This window comes from Sarcophilus harrisii, chromosome 2 (genome assembly GCF_902635505.1).
Source record: "Sarcophilus harrisii chromosome 2, mSarHar1.11, whole genome shotgun sequence".
In the NCBI taxonomy this organism is placed as follows: Eukaryota; Metazoa; Chordata; class Mammalia; order Dasyuromorphia; family Dasyuridae; genus Sarcophilus; species Sarcophilus harrisii.
The window spans coordinates 74,992,602-75,011,433 of record NC_045427.1 but is presented as its reverse complement, the minus strand read 5'-3'; the positions used below and the strand labels follow the sequence as shown (position 1 = coordinate 75,011,433).

Below are 18,832 nucleotides of genomic sequence, written 5' to 3'. Positions count from 1 at the left end.
CAAAGGGCTATCAAATTTTGCATACCCTTTGACTCAACAATACCACTACTAGGTGTGTATGCCAAAGAAAACAAAGAGAAAAGTATTTTTGTGTACACAGATATTTATAGAATCTTTTTCTAGGGGCAAAGAATTGGAAACTGGAGGGATATCCACCTATTGGAGAATGGCTGAATAGGCCGTTTGATAGTGATAGAATTCTATTATACTATAAAAAATGATGGGCAGTATAAATTCAGAAAAATCTGGGATGACTTATGCAAACTAATACAAAGTGAAGTGAGTAGAACCAGAAGATTGTACAAAGTTAGATAAATATTGTAACAATGATCAATTGTGAAAGCCTTACCTACTCTAATCAATACAATGAACTAAGACAATTCCAAAGGAATCACGATAAAAGATGCCATCTATTTCCAGAGAAAGACAACAGTACACACTAAAGCATATTCTTTATTCTTCTTTCTTTTGGAATATGACTAACAACATGATTTATATATATATATATATATATATATATTTGATATCAAATTGTTTGTCTTCTCAATAGGTAGGAAGAAAAGAATTTGGAACACAGAATGATGAAGAAGATGAAGAAGAAGAAAATTGTAATGATGAAGAAGAAGAGGAGAAGGATGAAGGAAAAAAGAAAAAAGGGAAGGAGGAGAAGAAAAAAGTTAAGAAAAAATAGCTAAAAATTAAAAAAAATTCTGAATTGATATTACCTGGGGCTACCATGACTTCATGTTTCTTTGATCTGATTCTAAGAAAAGTTAGGTCATTCTGAGGATCAATATCTCGTACTGTACTCTTGGCTTTCATAGTCAGCTGATGAAGAAGACCTGCATACTGAACTGTTGTAGAGTTATCTAAGGTTGTTCTGATGGGAATACCTATAAAATAAGGTAATTATTTGTTAGGCTCTAAAATTTTAAAATAATGAAACATTAAACTTCATTATTTTACTTTAAGTATACATACTTTGATAGTTCTATGATTTTATCAATGTTAGTACTTCTTTTGAATGATATAACAGATCACAGGCTATACCTATTAGCCCATCATATGGTACTCTTGTTCATGAATTCCCATATATTCTCCAAAGAGCATCCCCCCAAGTTCCTAGGTACTCTTTTCTAAGTCTCTTAATATTGTACAGAACAACAACTGATAAACTGTCTACTGGCTTTGTCTCACTTTCACTATGTGATCAGCTTATTTTTTCTAGGCCTAGATTTCTGATCAAGTCATAATTTTAATTATTACTCACTAAGCAAAACTGTCACATAACAAACAGAGTTAGCCTACGTTGGCCAAAGTCCTGATCTTTCCTGACTTCTACACTAAAAAGTCCAACAAAAAGAGCTTTTAAAAATTTGAATAGTCTTTTTCCCCTTGATTTTACATGTTTTCATAGATCTCTGTATGATACTTCTCCCATCACTGCAGTACTGTTCTGTACCCTTCTGTACTGTTGGCTACTTGTCCCAGTTTTCCATAAATCCTTCATAAAGTATCTTATGGAGACCTTTCTTCTGAATCTTTGAATTTTTGGTTGGTATGATTTAGTGCTATGCTCTGGGAGTCTATCCTTAACTCTTGCAACATAACTATCTCAACTTCTTTTATAACTATGCATATCATTGAAAATATATTCTATTTAACTTCTAGTGTGTAATTTGCTGTTGATATTTTGCAGGCGCTTGCTTCAAAGGGTTGTCTGAAAAGTACTATGAAAATACACACTATAGAAAATGTTAATTCCTATTATTAACACCAATCATACCTAATTTGAGGCAATATGAAAATAGGCAGTGAAAATAATTCTATACTTTCAGTTAAAAATCTAGTTAAAACATTTACTAATTGGGTAACTTCATGAACAGCACAATTTTTTAAGCCTATAATTTAATAGCAACTAACATTTATAAATATATATATATATACATACATACATATATATATATATATATATATATATATATATATATATATATAATTTAAGCCCTTCTTACAACAATCCTGTGATAAAAGTACAATATTATTAGTTTTAATCCCATTTTACAGATATATGATCCTAAAACTTGTCCATTGCCATATAATATCAGAACATGGATTCAAACACATTTTTCTTGGTTCCAAGGTTGGTGCTTCTTCCTACTGACTTTACTGATGTGTTGTGAGGAATATAATTTATACAACTTACTTATGAGTTCATTTTACTATTGTCTTTATTTTTGAGTCACCTGTGATTGTGATTATTCTGATATTATGGTGTTCAATGATTTACAGACATTTCAGAGGGAGAATATTTCTGTTTAAAAGATGGGCCTCTAAAGCATTAAGTAGTTTAGAATCTTTGAAAGTGCTGTCAAATTTCTTAAATGCCATTCGATATTGCACAATGCTTTACAATTCTTAAATTTATTTTAGTAAACATAAAAAACTCATTTTAGATATATTTGCCCTTGATCTGTTCCTTTTCCTTCTTTTACTTTCTCTTATTCTTTCTCTTCCTCAACTTTTTTATTTTTACTGACTTCTCTGCTTACAAATATGTTTGGGTGTCTCCCATTTTAAAAAGCAAAAACAAAAACAAAACCTTGTACTGACCACAACATTCCCTCAATCTGTCATTCCAAATCTTCTCTTTATTTTACTGCCAGAAACTTTGAGAAGTAATCAACGGCTGAAATTGCCTCACCTCCTATTCACTTGAAATCTGGCTTTTAACTACTACTTTTTTACAAGTAAGATGCCATTAACAGCTGAAATATTGGATCACCTTAATCTTCATTTTCTTTGACTTTTGTATATTTTATGACATAGTCACCCCCCCCCCCCAATACTCTCCTCATCACTTGGCTTTCTTGACTTTCTTTCCTGATTCTATTTTCTAATTGGTCTTGTTAATCTGTCTCTGTCTCCATTTCTCTGACTTTGTCTCTGTCTTTATGTCTCTTTCCTTCTGTCTCTGTCTCTCTCTTTTTCTGTTTCTCTCTAATGCTCTCTGTGACTATCCCTCAAGGCTTTATCCCTCAAGGCTTTATCCTAGGTTTCTAGATGCTATCTTCTTGTTTAGTGATCTTATATAGTTCCACAGATTGAATGATCATTTTTATGTAAACCACATATATATGCATATGCGAATATATATTTATGATATTACTTATTTCCTGGAATTTCTCTCCTACATAACTTGTCCTATGTTACCAAATATATATTATACATTTTCATCTGTATGTTCTATCAACATCTCAAATAATATTTCTAAGGCAAAGGTCTTTGTCCTGTTTAATACCCTCCAATATTCTATTTTGGTTCTAGGATAAAATTTAAGTTCCTCAGCCTGATATTTAAGGACAATGTAGCTCTAATTTCCCCTTTTCAATCAAACTGGATTGCACCTGCTCTCCAAATGTGAAATTTCTTCTCTTGCCTTCTATGCATGTGTACAAGCTGTCCCTGATTCCTGGAATGTGCTCCTTTCTTATTTCCTGAATTTCAGAATCAGTATTTTCCATTAAGACTAGGTTCTATCAAGACCTTATAGCTTTTATTGATACATCAAAAGTTGTTAATGTTCTATCCCTTTAAATGATTTTGCATGAACTTATATTCACACATGTATATCATACAACAGAACGTAAAATACTTGAACACTGGGTCTATTTTTAATTTATATTCCCAGCATTCAGTAGAGTACCTTACATATAACAAGCATTTTATAAACTTTTTATTTAATTTGAAATAACTTAAATAACTAAATTACTTAGTAATCTTACTCCAAATATTCTTATTTGTAGATGACCTAGTACTGAAAGCATGAAATTATTGAGTGCCTCAAAATCTTTTCAGTAAAATTCACAACGGTATGAATGGTTTATGTATAACCATCCACACTAAGAAAAATATAAAAACACTTATAATCTAGATTATGAAATCCAATCATGAGCAATCAATCAAGTTAGTCCACCAATCTATAGAGCATAGACAAGTGCTTCATATAGATAATCATCTGGGCCCATAAATCAGAAGGAATAGGGCAGGCTACATTGTACTTGGAGGAAAAATTCAATGTTTTCAATAACACCAAAGTTTTTAGGCAAAAAAAAACAAAAAACAAAAAAAAACAGTAAGGAAACATCTCTTAACATCAATATTATTTCTGTGATACTATATGATTGTAGCAAACAACAAAAGAGAATAATAGAAAGATACACGTTGAGTTTAAGTAGGCTCTAGCATATTATCAATGATGACCTGATCTCAAGAAGGGGGTTAGTTATGTAGTGAGAATGAGAGGCAACAACAAACTGAGTAGTACCATATTGGCTTTCCTAATATACTAAAGTGAGAGAAAGTCCTCTCACTGGATTAATAATTATGCATGATTAAATGAAAGATATGGGAAAGGATGGATTAGGATTAGAAACCATGTAAAGATTAAAATGTGAATGGAAGAAATTAGTACCTACAAAGGTAAAATCAAATTCCACCAATGTAGTATTTAAACTATTTTATTTTCATTATATGTATTCAAAATAGCTTATTAATTTAATAGAAAAATTCAAGTCTGATCAACTATAACTGAAAAGTGTTCTTAAATTATATATATATATATATATATATATATATATATGTATGTATTGCCTAGAGAACTAAGGGATATATAGATACATAGGGACATTTTTGGGACTTAAGTTTGCACATAGCATTTAGCCCTTTGCATATAACAGAAGGACATATAAAGATGAATTTAGAGTAGCAAGATTTTTAGAAAGAATTGAAAATCTTGATAGGATATGACTAAGAAGGACTATAAAACTAATATTGAAAGCATAGACTGTGATAAAAACATTAACATTTCTACACCTTTTTAAGGTACAACCCTTTTAATTTTAAATTGTATATTTTTAGGATTACATACTACAGTTTCCATAATGTTTTTTAACCAAATAATCTGACATTACATAAAATATTTTCACTAAAATTTAGCCAACTACAGGAACATGAAAGGTATCTTCAGCTCTTGGCATGGTCACTGATGACACTAAATGATTAACTACATATGCTTCTTTAAGGTATAAGTTTTAGGGCATTTTGTCTTCTATCGTTTTTCCTATGGTATTTTTAATCTATTTTTATTTTGTACCTTTACAACTATTTTGAACTCTGAAATGTCAAGAATGTCAAAGAAAAAAGTTAGATAAATTATCTATAATCTAAATGTATAGGATTATGATTCAGATACTAGAACTACTTTACTAGTTCCCTCTGGATCACAGTTAATAAATGAAATAGTGGCTTTTGTGAATAAAACCTGTACTTTTGAGATATTTCAGACACTTGGTTTCATGCCAGTTGCAAGTGTGATTTTAGAAGACATGAATCTTCATATCGTTTTGGTGAGTTGCTTTCCATTATTTTTAACTGAACATTTAAAAAAAGAAACAATAAAAGTATTTGTTTGTCCTTGACAAACAAGGACAAACAAAATAGTTTGTCCTTGAAACTACCACATTGTATACGTGTGCATGGACATATATATGTGCATAATACATGTATCTACTGCTTATCACAGTGCCTGGCACACAGTAGTTGCTTAATTAATGTTTCTTGATCAATTAATATATGCGATACTTCATAGAAACTATAGCTACATAATAATTCATAGTACCTTGCTCTAAATTGAACAGAAGAGAATGATCTACATTGCATTTCTGAAACTGTACAATGCTATTTAAAAATGAAGAAATAAATTTATTTTTCAGTTATTTTCTCTACCTTTTCCCAAAGAGCTATTCCTAATAATAAAATACAAAGAAAAAGTCTCCCAAAATTAAACAACATATCACAAATATCATAATATTATATGCAATATTTCACAGCCAGAATCACCCATTTTTCTAATGGAGCAGTGGCAGATATCTTATCTCTCTCTTTTGAGGGCCAAGCTTGGTCATTGTAATTTTGAAAAATACGTCTATTTGCTATTCTTTCATTTTATTATTGTAGATATTTGTGTTTATCATTTACCCCTTTTAGTTCATTTTGCATCAGTTCAAACAAATCTTTCATGTTTATCATGTCTTATCATGTTCAAAATCTGCTATAACACAGTAATACTACAATACATTTATGTTCCACAGTTTGTGTAGTTGTTCCCTATCACATCCCAATGTTGGGCATCCCACTTCACTTCTGGTTGCTAACTATTCCCAAAAGTGTTGTAAATATTTTGAGATAGGGGACCTTTCTTTTTCTGTCTGACTTCCTTGTGGGTCTTTGCATAGTAGAGGAATGTCTTGATCAGAGGTCATGGACATTTTGTTTGCTTTCTTTTGCATTGTTCTTTCAACAATTCTCTTGCACAAAACTATGACAATTTATCATGGAATACTATAATCTCTGAAGAATCAATTCAATTAAGTAAGCATTTATTAAATATCTACTATGTTCTAAGAGGAGAACCAGAAACTTAAATAATATAGTGTATATAATTAGGCTGTAGTAAATTGTTAATAATGATATATGCAAGATATAGCAAAAAAAAAAAAACCATCATGCAAGCCAAGTATAATAGGAAAATGAGGTAGGCTGGGTATTTAGAAGCCATGAGGAGTAACAGATGGACAAGAATCACACAGGATGGGTTGTAATTTTAGAGCACTGCAAGGAATACTCACATTAATGAAATCACAGATTTACTGTAGTAATTAGTAACAAAATTCACTCTAGTTGATAAATATTGTTGCTAATTCCAGAGCTCTGTGTTATGGCTGTACATGTGCTTTGTGATATTGCACTTGTTAAAACAAATTTGACTATCCGTCCCCTGTGAGGAGGGACAAAGTCGGGAAACATCTCTTTTATGAAATACTATATAATTTTGATAGATGCAGACTAGGACACCTTGTTGGAAGTGTTCTTTAAATGCCTTTAAAGAAGTATACTGCTTTATTGGATTAAAAGTATTTTAGAAAGTCGACAAAGAAATAAGTGTTATGTAGAGAGGATTCTGGGGGAGATGGTGGAGTAGGTCAGAAAACTTTTAGGTCTCCAAATTTCCTCCAAAGAGACAGAACATTTCCTGCGAGGAAATGCAGAGTAGCTGAAATAGACCAAAGTCAGGGGAAAAGCTGTGGTTCTCAGACCAGGGAGGCAGAGAGTCAGCCCCAAGGAAGGGCTACTATCTGGGGCGCGCTCTGTCAGTGGCTGGCAGCTCACAGAGAAACTCTCTCCCGGACAGTGGGAGAGGGTGGGGGGGGAGTGGAAGGGTGGTGAGGGCTAAGTGGGAGAAGCCTGAAGGACCTTCCCAGGGGAAGAGCATCATGCACAGCTGTGCTAACAGAGCTGGGCTTGCCAAGGTGGGGAGGACATAGAGGGCTGGGGGGCACTGGCAGTAAAGCAGAGTCCCTGATTCAGCTTTAGGGAAGAGAATGTAGCTGTAACTGGCAGCCATCGGAAGGACTGCAGGGAGCAAGATCATTTTTGAGACAGGGCACCAGGGCAAGCTGAAGCTTACAAGGGAAGGGGGATCTCAAAGGTTGAGCCTCTGAACAGACCTCAGAAAATAACAGTAAGAACTGAAGCTTTGGGCACATTTGCCTATCCCTCAGGACTAAAACTTGAATGAACTAATAGCTGCTAAAAATTAAATACAAAATAAAAATGAACAATCAAAAGGAGAAAGAACCAAACCCAGACAGCTATTTATGGGATAGGGAGGATCTAGCTTCATGTTCTGAGAAAGATAATTGAGGGGGAAAAAGTTACTCCTTTTTTCAATAAGAAATATCAAATGGTTCTAGCACAAAAAAGATTTCTTAGAAGAACTTTTAAAATGACTTTAAAAATCAATTAAGAGAGATCAAGGAAAAATTAGAAAAAATAAGAGCAAATCTAAGAAAATCAAGACAATTATTTAAAGAAATTTAACCAACTTGAAATAAAAAAACAAAAACTTAAAAAAAAAAACTAGACTTGGGCAAATGGAAGCTAATGTACTTCTGAGACAATAAAAGGTAGATACTGTGAAACATCTCACTAGAGAAAACTGATTTGGAGAATAGACCAAGAAAAAATAATAAAACGGTAGTCACAATGCCTGAAAATTCGGATAAAAAGGAATCTTAATACAATGTTATGAAAAATTATTGAGAAAAAATGCCATGGAAGTGCTATCTAGAACAAGAAGGCAAAGCAAAAATAGAAAAAAATCTATTAATTACTATCAGAAAGAAAACACAGGAGGAAAATTTATAGAAATATCATAGCTAGGTTTCAAAGCTTTCAGGGTAAGAAGCAAAACTTTAAAAATTAGCTATTATAATATTACATAATGTTATGTAATAATGTAAGAAGTATAGTGTGAAAAAGTAATTAAAGTTTATCATGTAAATGGGATAAATTTACCTGTAAAATGGAAACTGACAGATTAAAAATTGGAATTCAATAATATCACTTTCAGGGGCAATGAGATGGCACAGTGGATAGAACAACAGCACTGAAGTCAGGAGGACCTCAGACACTTAATACTTCCTAGCAGTGTAATTTTGGGCAGCCATTTAACCCCAATTGCCTCAACAAATAATAATAGTATGTCACTTTCAGGAAAAACTATAAAAATGAGAGATACATACAAGCATAAAATAAAGGTCAGGAATAGCGTTTACTAATATAAATATAAAATACTTTTATACAAATAAAGTTAGTTCTAAATAATTGAAATATAATATTTATGTCCATGGGTGAGTAAAGTCAATTTAATAAAAGAATGAAAATTTTACTTAACTAGTTTATTTGTGTACTCCAATTAAATTACTAAAATATTATATTAGAGATAGACAAAATAATAACAAAGTTCATTTAGAAGAACAAAAGATCAAGAACTTCAAAGAAACCAAGGGAGAAAAAGATGTAAAGGAAGTAGATTTAGTAGTGTAAAACCTTAAATAATATTATAAAGTGAGAGCATTTTTGAGGTATAAAACACATAATTTTGATAGTCTTAAACTAAATTTTTCTTATATAAATAAAATCTAAGCAACAAATAGAAGCAATGAGGAAAATTGGGGGAAAACTTTCATAAACAATCTCTCAGAATGTGATTGGGTTGGAATATTGTTGTAGTATGAGGAAAAATGAGTTGATGTAGAAAAATATTGAAAGATTTGGATTTATGAAAGAAGATATGATCCAACTTTAGAGAAACAGATAACAAGTGGAAATAAACATATTGTGATCTTACATTATGTGTATGAGTATGCACGTTCATGCATATATATATATATATATATATATATATATATACACGTGTATATTTTATGTATGTATGCTATCTATATGTGTTTTTATATCTATATATGTGGGTATATCTGTGGGTATGTGTGCGTGGATATATGTATCTACACTTCTGTGTAGCTTTCTGTGGAAGGAAGAGGGGGAAAATAAAGTAAAAAGTACACAGTAGAAAAAAGAAAAACTACAAAGAAGCAAAGGAAAGCTGAATAATTTTGAACACAATGTATACACAGGTTTTCTTGAAATAGAAATCCATTGCTTTATATTGAATCCTCTCTGTTTTTTGGGTACATGGCAATTTTTTTTCTTTTCTTTTTTTGTTTTTAAGTTTAAAATAAATTTAAAAATTAAAAAATAGCAGTGTAGTGGTATCTTATATTTTCTATCTCTTTCAGTCAATTATATGATGGTAAAAAAATCCAGTTTACTAGGAAATGATACTTGCAAAAATCAGTCTATTACCTTTTATACCTTCAGAAGCCCTCAATGCATATTTAAATTTTTTTAAAATAGAAAGTTGGATATGTTCTCTTGGTTGCCTTTTTTAAAGAGTACTAATTTTCCCTACAATTTCAGCATTTAGTCCTTTTTTTTTAAACCATGAAAATTAATACCTAAATGCCCTCAAAATTTTGGCACCAAAGAGCTCCTGTGTATGTATATACTTAGTGCAATCCAGCTATTTTGTTCCCCCTTTGTCAGATAACATTCCCCCTTCTTCAAGAGGCACATTTGAGTCTGTGATGTTAGATGTGTAGGTGGTAGTTCTGCTCTCTATATTTTGAAGAGTTGGTAATGGAAGTCTAAGGCTTTTGTTCCTGTGTCCTCTCTGACATGCTGAATCCAATTTCATCCTTAAATGGTATTGAGATTCTTGCCAAAATTTCTTCAAACTTTTCTTCTCTTTGTCCCCATTTTAAGAGGAAATGCTTATAAACTTCCATCATTATGTCCTTAAGATATTCAAATGATTTTGTCTCAAAGAACTGTTGCCTAATCTGCCAACTCTTTTTGGCACATAGATGGTGTTTATGGATCATGGTAATTTTTATGTTCTTCTAATCTCTTCACTATGGCATTTCATTAATGTTAGTTGAACATTTGTATGAAATTTTTATTATCAATGTCAATGGCTTTTTTCCCACTCATTTCCCATTTTTAGAATTAGTAATTTGTTTAAAAAGCTCAAACTTGGCATTGTTTTAATTTTGTCATAACTTTCTCATTTTCATTCTCCTAGTTTTTGTATTTATTGTCTTTGCTCTTACAAGTTGGTGCTCAAAATGTAGATAAAACTGATTAAGGAATGATTCCCCTATCAGTAATGAGCCAAATAATCAATTTCATTTTGGGGTTGTTAATTAATGTTTAGCAAATCCCTCATCTCCCAATTTTCTTCTTAGAAAATATTCATGGTTTATGAGTGTAATGTTTCTGTTTAGCCTACAGGTCTTTGAACTCTTTCATGTCTTCCTGAACCATATATATATTTTTGTCCTTACTATTTATCTATTTATTCAATGAAATCCCCATTGAAGGAAACAGGGAGGAAATAGTTGAATTCTTCGTATAATTTTGTTACTTTTCATCCTCTGCAGTGGATATTGGCATAATTTCCTCAGTGGTCCTTTTGCAAATAAATACTTGTTATGATCATGGTAATATAATTTGACCAAATATTCCATGTTTCTTTTGGATATATAATAATGCCACTTTTATCAGGTCCTTCCTTACTTTCTGAAAAGAACCTATGAGCCAACTTTCTATTTAGTTGCAACTTTTGTTTGCCTTCTGTATATAATGATCTCTTGGCCCTGCTTGTTTCACTCAGCATCAGTTTGTGTAAGTCTCTCCAGGCCTTTCTGAAATCATCCTGTTGGTCATTTCTTACAGAACAATAATATTCCATAATATTCATATACCACAATTTATTCAGCCATTCTCCAATTGATGGGCATCCATTCATTTTCCAGTTTCTGGCCACTACAAACAGGGCTGCCACAAACATTAATGCACATACAGGTCCCTTTCCCTTCTTTAGTATCTCCTTGGGGTATAAGCCCAATAGTAACACTGCTGGATCAAAGGGTATGCACAGTTTGATAACTTTTTGAGCATAGTTCCAAATTGCTCTCCAGAATGGCTGGATGTATTCACAGTTCCACCAACTATGTATTAGTGTCCCTGTTTTCCCACATCTCCTCCAACATTCCGCATTATCTTTCCCTGTCATTCTAGCCAGTCTGACAGGTGTGTAGTGGTATCTCAGAGTTGTCTTAATTTGCATTTCTTTGATTAATAATGACTTGGAGCATCTTTTCATATGGCTAGAAATAGTTTCAGTTTCTTCATCTGAGAATTGTCTGTTCATATCCTTTGACCATTTATCAATTGGAGAATGGCTTGATTTTTTTATAAATTAGAGTCAATTCTTTATATATTTTGGAAATGAGGCCTTTATCAGAACCTTTGACTGTAAAAATATTTTCCCAGTTTATTGCTTCCCTTCTAATCTTGTCTGCATTAGTTTTGTTTGTACAAAAACCTTTCAGTTTGGTATACTCGAAATATGAATATTAAATTCTAACTTTGAATGACTCAAAATCAAATACTATATTGAATATAATATAAAAAGAAATAAGAATATCTTAACATGGGAAACTCCTGTTGGATATCTTTTAAAGAAATAGTTTGGATCAAAAGTTACTGGTAACATTAAAAATCTGGGGGGAGGGGAATTTGTGGGAAATAGTACATAGAGTACTAGACTTGGAGGTATGAAGTCTTGGATTCAAATCTCCCTTCTGAAATGTATTATCTTATGCAAGTCACTAAATTATTTTGAGCATTGGGTTCCTCATCTGTACAAAAAGGGTACTGGACTGTCTCTCAAATATTCTGAAGCTCTAAAGTTATGGTTTTATATGACCCAAAAGATTATCAAAACTCTCATAAGTTATCATTATATAATATAATTTAGCTATAGTTAACCTGGCTATTATAATCATTTGAATATTTTATTTCTTCTAATATTCTTGTCACAAAACCTTTAACACCATCTTGTTTATTGTTTAAATGGAGTGTTTTTATACAATTAGACATCCAGACTGAGCATTCACAATCTTATCATAAAATAAAATCATCCTTGGAAGTACTACTTCACAACTCTCAGATTGACTAAGATGACAGGAAAAGATGATAAATGTTGGAAGGTCTGTATCCCAAAGAGATTTTTAAAGAGGAAAAAAGACCCACATGTGCAAAAATGTTTGTAGTAGCTCTTTTTGTAGAGGAAAGGAATTAGAAAGCAAGTAGATGCCCATCAATTGGGGAATGAATGAATAAGTTATGGTATATGAATATAATGGAAAGTTGTTATTTTATAAGAAATAAGTAGTCTCACTTCAGAAAATCCTGGATAAATTTACATGAACTGATGCTATGTGAAGTGAGTAGAACCAAGAAAACATTGTACATAGTAACAGCAAGATTATGGGATGATCAACATCTTCTCAGCAATGTGGTGATCTAAGGCAATTACAATAGACTTGGAATAAAAAATGCCACCCGCATCCAAAGAGAGAACTATGGAGACTGAATGTGGGTCGAAGCATAGTATTTTTACCTTTTTTGTTTGCTTGATTTTTCTTTCTTGTAATGACAATTCCTTTTGATCTGATTTTTCTTGCACATACAAATATGTTTTAAAGCACTGTACATGTTTAATCTATATCATATTGTTTGATATTTGGGGAAGGGAATAAAGGAAAGAGGGAAAAATATGGAACACAGAGTTTTATAAAAATGAATGTTGAAAACTATCTTTACATGTATTTGGAAAAATAAAATACGATTGAGAAAAAATAAAATAAAATCATCTATTTGGGAAAATATTTATCTAGATTTCAAGCAATACTTCAAAATGTCAAATTTTATGAATGTCCAATGATTCTTGATAATGATTATTATATTTTCTTGGAAGGATTTAATTTGGCAATACAGAGTATCTTTTTTAAATGTTCTTTCAAACAAAGATATAATAGTAGCTATGAAAGTCAGTGGTATTTATATAAAATCTTATCTAGCTAAATTTCAAGGTGCATCTCAAATTCAACTCCTCTAAATACTCTAGCTGATAGTACTTTCTCCTTTATGTAAATTTCACATAATGATAATTGATTTGCTTATTAAGTCAATTATAGTTCAGTGCTTTTCACTATTATTCACTTTTTCAGCTATCTTTTCACCTCAACTAAATGTTAACTTCTTGGAAAACAATTATCATTATGCTTCATGGCAGCGAGGACAATCATGCTACATACATAATGGGGCTTTGATAGATATTTAATTTGCTCTGCTAGAATAACTAGATATAAAATCTTATGCTCAATCACTTGGTTTCTTATACCAATTCCTTAATGATTTCATAAGTTATCTAGAGTAGCATGATTTTATTCTAACTGGATGGTCTGAAAGTCTTGGAACCTCTTGACCATTAAAAAACTTCAATAAAATAAATAGGGCTTATCAGAAAGGGATTATCCATAAATGGTAAAGAGATGTCAAATAAATTGTTTCACAGACTCCTCAAATGAGAGGTGAGTAGTCTTGATATATCAAGGTACAAATCAAAATCCAAATTTCAGTTGAAAAGTCCTCCTTCTGCTATACCTTTTATAGTAGGTGATCTTAAAATGATTTCCACATCTTTGAAATATCTATGTAAAGACAAGTCACTTAACCTTCTAGGTGAACTAGGGGTGAACAAGTGAATCAATCATGTCAATTATTGTAGAAGCCCAGAGCTCTACTGAATTAATCAATCAAAGGTATAAACTAGATCTTAATGCAGGAGATGTATTGGCATTGATTGAAAGAATTATATATACTTCTGGGTTTCAGTATTTGAAAGGAGATTTCAGCAGCTGCTTCATATTGCTTTTCAAAGACAGATCCCTTGCTCAGGATCAGAGGCCTCTGGGATCCCTCCCTAGTCTACTGCACCTTTGCTCCTTCTAGTTTGGGCTTTTTGTATCTGAATTAATTGGGATATAATGATTGATTGACTCAGGAGAGAAATTCAGGAAGTATCCATGCCTCATCTATAGTCTAGGTGGCTCCTACTCTTCCCTTATTCAATAATAGAGATTTTTCAAAATGGTAGGGGACAAGATTTACTAAATTATTAATAATTAGTTTAGTTGGGATAAATTTTAGGGAAATACAAATTTAAATTACATAAAACGTGCTTTTAATTTCAAAGTGTGAGATGTTTTTGTCTTAAAGCTTGTCACAATGTACAACAATGTACAAGTCTGTACTTGACCTATGCTAAGAAAACATGCTGTTAATATTTACCTTCAGCATTAACAACCATTGTACCAATAACCCCTTTATGATTCTGAATTCTCTTTAGAGTTTCCTCAACTTCTGCCTGTAAGAGAGAAAATACAGAGTTAATTTACCAAAATGAATTTTTATCATGCATTGAAATCTTCATGAACAGAAATATCTTTGAAATGTATAACATTCTTTTTCTCCATTAATCTAAATAATACTTTATTAAAAAAATTAATTCCCCAATCTGTATAAATGTTTACTATGTCCTACAACATTATCTTTTTTAAATACAGATTATACTTCTCATTATGACGTGATAGTTCAGACTTGAAAAAAAATACATTACAGTAAGGATTCCTCACATTTGTGTACTCTGGCACAATTTACATAGATCTTTAACATATGCATTACATGAGAAATATTCATATACTATGATACATTTTGAAGTAGTTTGCTTGTTTGCAGAATATAAACAGCTTAGGATCTCACTTTTCAACAAGTACAGAAAGTGCATCTTCTAAATAAACACATTTTTCAAGGATATACTTTTGCACCTGACTGCTGGATTATTTTAAAAATATGTATCAATTTGCATGGGGATATAGAGTAATTTTTGTTGTCATTTAAACTAGCACTGAAGAACTGGTATACAAAACTTACGTTTAAAACACAACTCTGACCTTGAAAGGCAAGATGCCTGGCCTTCACCTTAATGGAATTCTATTCCATGATACTGGATATAGTAACTTTGTAAAAGGCCCCTTTGGGTAATAAAGAGCAGCGATCTCACTCTGGAGTCAGGATATCAGTTTCAAATCTCTAACATTTTCAAGCTATTATGATTCACTGTTTTTATTATATTTTCGCACCTGTAAAATGGGAATAACACTAGAGGTTTGCTTACCACCTGGGTCACCTAGTCAACAAAGTATGTTCTGGGACACTTATTAAACACTGGAGATTTAAAGAAAGGAAAATATAACTTCTGCTTTCAAGGAGCTAACTATCTAATTGTTACAAAAATCCTACAGAATGTCAGCTATTATGTCAGAAAAAACTCTATTCATTCTTATGCTTAACTTCATCCAGCGTTAGCTTCCCCATTTTTTCGGGAGGGTTACAGTTTAGTAAAATATGATGCCTGGTGTTAAAGGTAGGAAAAGGAGAGAGAGGGGGAAAGGAAAAGGCAGAGGGAAGAAGAGACAGAGAAAGAGAAAGAGACAGATACAGAGAGTCATAAAGATAGACACAGAATGCAGAGAAAGAAAGATACAAAGACAGAGAGAGAACCAGAGAGACAGAATGCAAAGGAGAGATAAAGAGAAAAGACAGAGAAATGGAGAAAGAGAGAGAGAAATTCAAAAAAATCTAGAATTCAGAGAAAGAGAGATAAAGAGAAAAGACAGAGAAAGGGAGAAAGAGAGAGAGATTCAAAAAAAGGCAGAATTCAGAGAAAGAGAGATAAAGAGAAAAGACAGAGAAAGGGAGAGAGAGATTCAAAAAAGGTAGAATTCAGAGAAAGAGAGATAAAGAGAAAAGACAGAGATGGAAACAGGGAGAGAATGAGAGACACAGAGACAGAATCATAAAGATAGAAACAGAATGCAGAAAAAGAGATAAAGAGAAAAGACAGAGAGATGCAGGGAGAGACAGAGAATACGAGAGAAAGAGAGAATGAGAGACACAGCCACAGGCAGAGCCAGACAGACACAGAGAAGAGAGGAAAGAGGGAGAGGGAGAGGGATAGAGTCTGGTTTGGACCTGAGTTCAGATCCTTGCTCTGCTACATGTTAGCTGGAGGTCCCTTGGCCAGCTTTTCCCCGTCTCTGTGCATCAGTTTTTTTTTCTGTAAAATGGGAGAATTAGAGCACGTGTGCTCTGGGTTGGAACAAGTTCTCTTCCAGCTCTGACATTAAAGGAGGCTGGGATTCCAGGTGTACCGGTAAGAGAGGCTGAATCGGCAGTAGCGGAGAGGACTCGGAGAAGGTGTCGCCGCTACCCTTCCCGACGCGGAGTTCCGCTCTGAACCCCCTTTCCCCCCACTTCTCCCTCTCCTTTTCCCCAAACTGTCTGACATGGTCCTCCAGCTGCGACAGGGAAGGAGGGAAGGAGGGAAGGAAGGAGGGAAGGAGGGAAGGAAGGAGGGAAGGAGGGAAGGAGAGAAGGAAGGAAGGAAGAAGGAAAGAAGGAAGAAGAAAGAAAGGAAGAAGGGGAAAAAGAAAGGGTGAGAGGAAGAAAAGAAGGAAGGAAGGAAGGAAGGAAGGAAGGAAGGAAGGAAGGAAGGAAGGAAGGAAAGGAGGGAGGGAGAAAGGAAGGAGAAAGGAAGGAACGAAGGAACGAAGGAAGGAAAGGAGGGAGGGAGAAAGGAAGGAAGAAAGGAAGGAAGGAAGGAAGGAAGGAAGGAAGGAAGGAAAGGAGGGAGGGAGAAAGGAAGGAAGAAAGGAAGGAAGGAAGGAAGGAAGGAAGGAAGGAAGGGAAGAAGAAAGGAAGGAAGGAAGGAAGGAAGGAAAGAAGGGAAGAAGAAAGGAAGGAAGGAAGGAAAGAAGGGAAGAAGAAAGGAAGGAAGGAAGGGAAGAAGAAAGGAAGAAAGGAAGGAAGGAAGGGAAGAAGGAAGGAAGGAAGGAAGGAAGGAAGGAAGGAAGGAAGAAAGGAAGGAAGGAAGGAGGGAGGAAGAAAGGAAGGAAGGAAGGAAGGAAGGAAGGGAAGAAGAAAGGAAGAAAGGAAGGAAGAAGGGAAGAAGAAAGGAAGGAAGGAAGGAAGAAGGAAGGAAGGAAGGAAGGAAGGAAGGAAGGAAGAAGGAAGGAAGGAAGGAAGGAAGGAAGGAAGGAAGGAAGGAAGGGAAGGAAGAAGGAAGGAAGGAGAAGGAAGAAGGAAGAAGGGAAGGGAAGAGGAAGAAGGAAGGAAGGAAGGAAGGAAGGAGGGAGGGAGGGAGGGAGGGAGGGAAGAAAGGAAGGAAGGAAGGGAAGGAAGGGAAGGAAGGGGAAGGAAGGAAGGAAGGAAGGGGAAGAACGCGGACAAACGGAGAAGTTACCATCGCTGGAGGCTGAACTGGAAGATCAGTCTGCTTTCGACGCTTCCAGAGTCAAACAACCCAAGCTAGCCGCGGTTGCTAGGAAACCAGCGGAGGAAGTGACGACAGCGGCGTAGGCCGAGAGGGGCGTGGGCCTGAGCTGGGAGCTTTTCGCTTCTCTTCTAGGCCTTAGGGAAATCCTGGTTCGGGACGGTCAGGGAAGGATGGAGGGCAGGGGCGGCCCGGGATATCGACGCGGCATTGCGGACTGGCGGGCAGGCGGGCTGCAGACTGGCAGGTCCGCTCTGATGGCTCACGTTGGTCCCCGGAACCTGCCACGGTCAGGGTTAAAAGTAGCGGTCTCCGGTTGCTAGGAGACGGCGGACGGAAGTGACGACGGAACCGGAAGCGGGGGCGGAGCTGGTGGGGCTTCTGTAACTGGTGCCCTTCTTCAGTCCCTTCTAGGGGCGTCCCCTTGTGCCGGCGGTGCAGACCTCTAGTGGTCACAAAACCGGCATCTAGAGGAAAAGTAACAGATCATTAGGCAACCGCGTCACAGACGGAAAAGGGAGCGCGGTCTAGTCAAAACCGTGCCATTAATCCTCGTGTGTGTGTGTCCGCTGACGCGGCTGCGCGGGGCAGGTCCTGCCTTGGAGGCGCTTACAGTCTGGGCGCAGACTTAGCTGTGTGACGTTACACGGACGGGCCATAGACCGGGAAAGTGGAAGTAACCGCCTGAGCGTATCCGGGAGCAGATCCCAGGGATCCCCGGGCCGAATAACGCGCTCCTCTACTTCCGTTTTCCGGTCTGTGAAACGGCGATAATAACCTACCGCTCAGGGGCGGCGCCGTCGTTTTGAGGATCCAGGGAGATCCGTACTTTAAAACACCATATAAATGCTAGAGAGACGCGTTAAAGGGTCATAAAGGAAGCCAGCTATCCTGAGACACGTTCTTCACTATAATTACCTTGCCACTATAGACTTGTGGCTCCTGAGAGTCCCCAATCCCCAAATTCACTGCGGATCATTGAACAGATTCTTTTGTAGGTGATTTTAGAACAGATTTAAAGCGGAATGTTGGAGGTGAAAATGATCTGAGGTAAATATTCCTATAAAAATTCAACCTTGCAGAGAGACCTTGCTTAAACTTTTAAAAATAAAAATTATAAAAAAA

General features: G+C 34.7%; 1 protein-coding gene across 1 annotated transcript in view; it reads right to left on the bottom strand.

Annotated features, from left to right (window-relative positions):
* The window catches only part of DYNLRB2 (dynein light chain roadblock-type 2), a 30,245-nt gene extending 11,855 nt beyond the window's left edge, over positions 1–18,390 (bottom strand). The window contains exons 1-3 of the mRNA XM_012540674.3: positions 17,678–18,390; positions 14,665–14,740; positions 726–893 (exon numbers count right to left, since the gene is read on the bottom strand). Of these exons, the coding sequence (XP_012396128.2) occupies positions 726–893; positions 14,665–14,740; positions 17,678–17,680 (247 nt within the window). The 5' untranslated portion in view covers positions 17,681–18,390. The remainder of the gene's footprint in view (positions 1–725; positions 894–14,664; positions 14,741–17,677) is intronic.
* Positions 18,391–18,832: the final 442 nt, after the last annotated feature.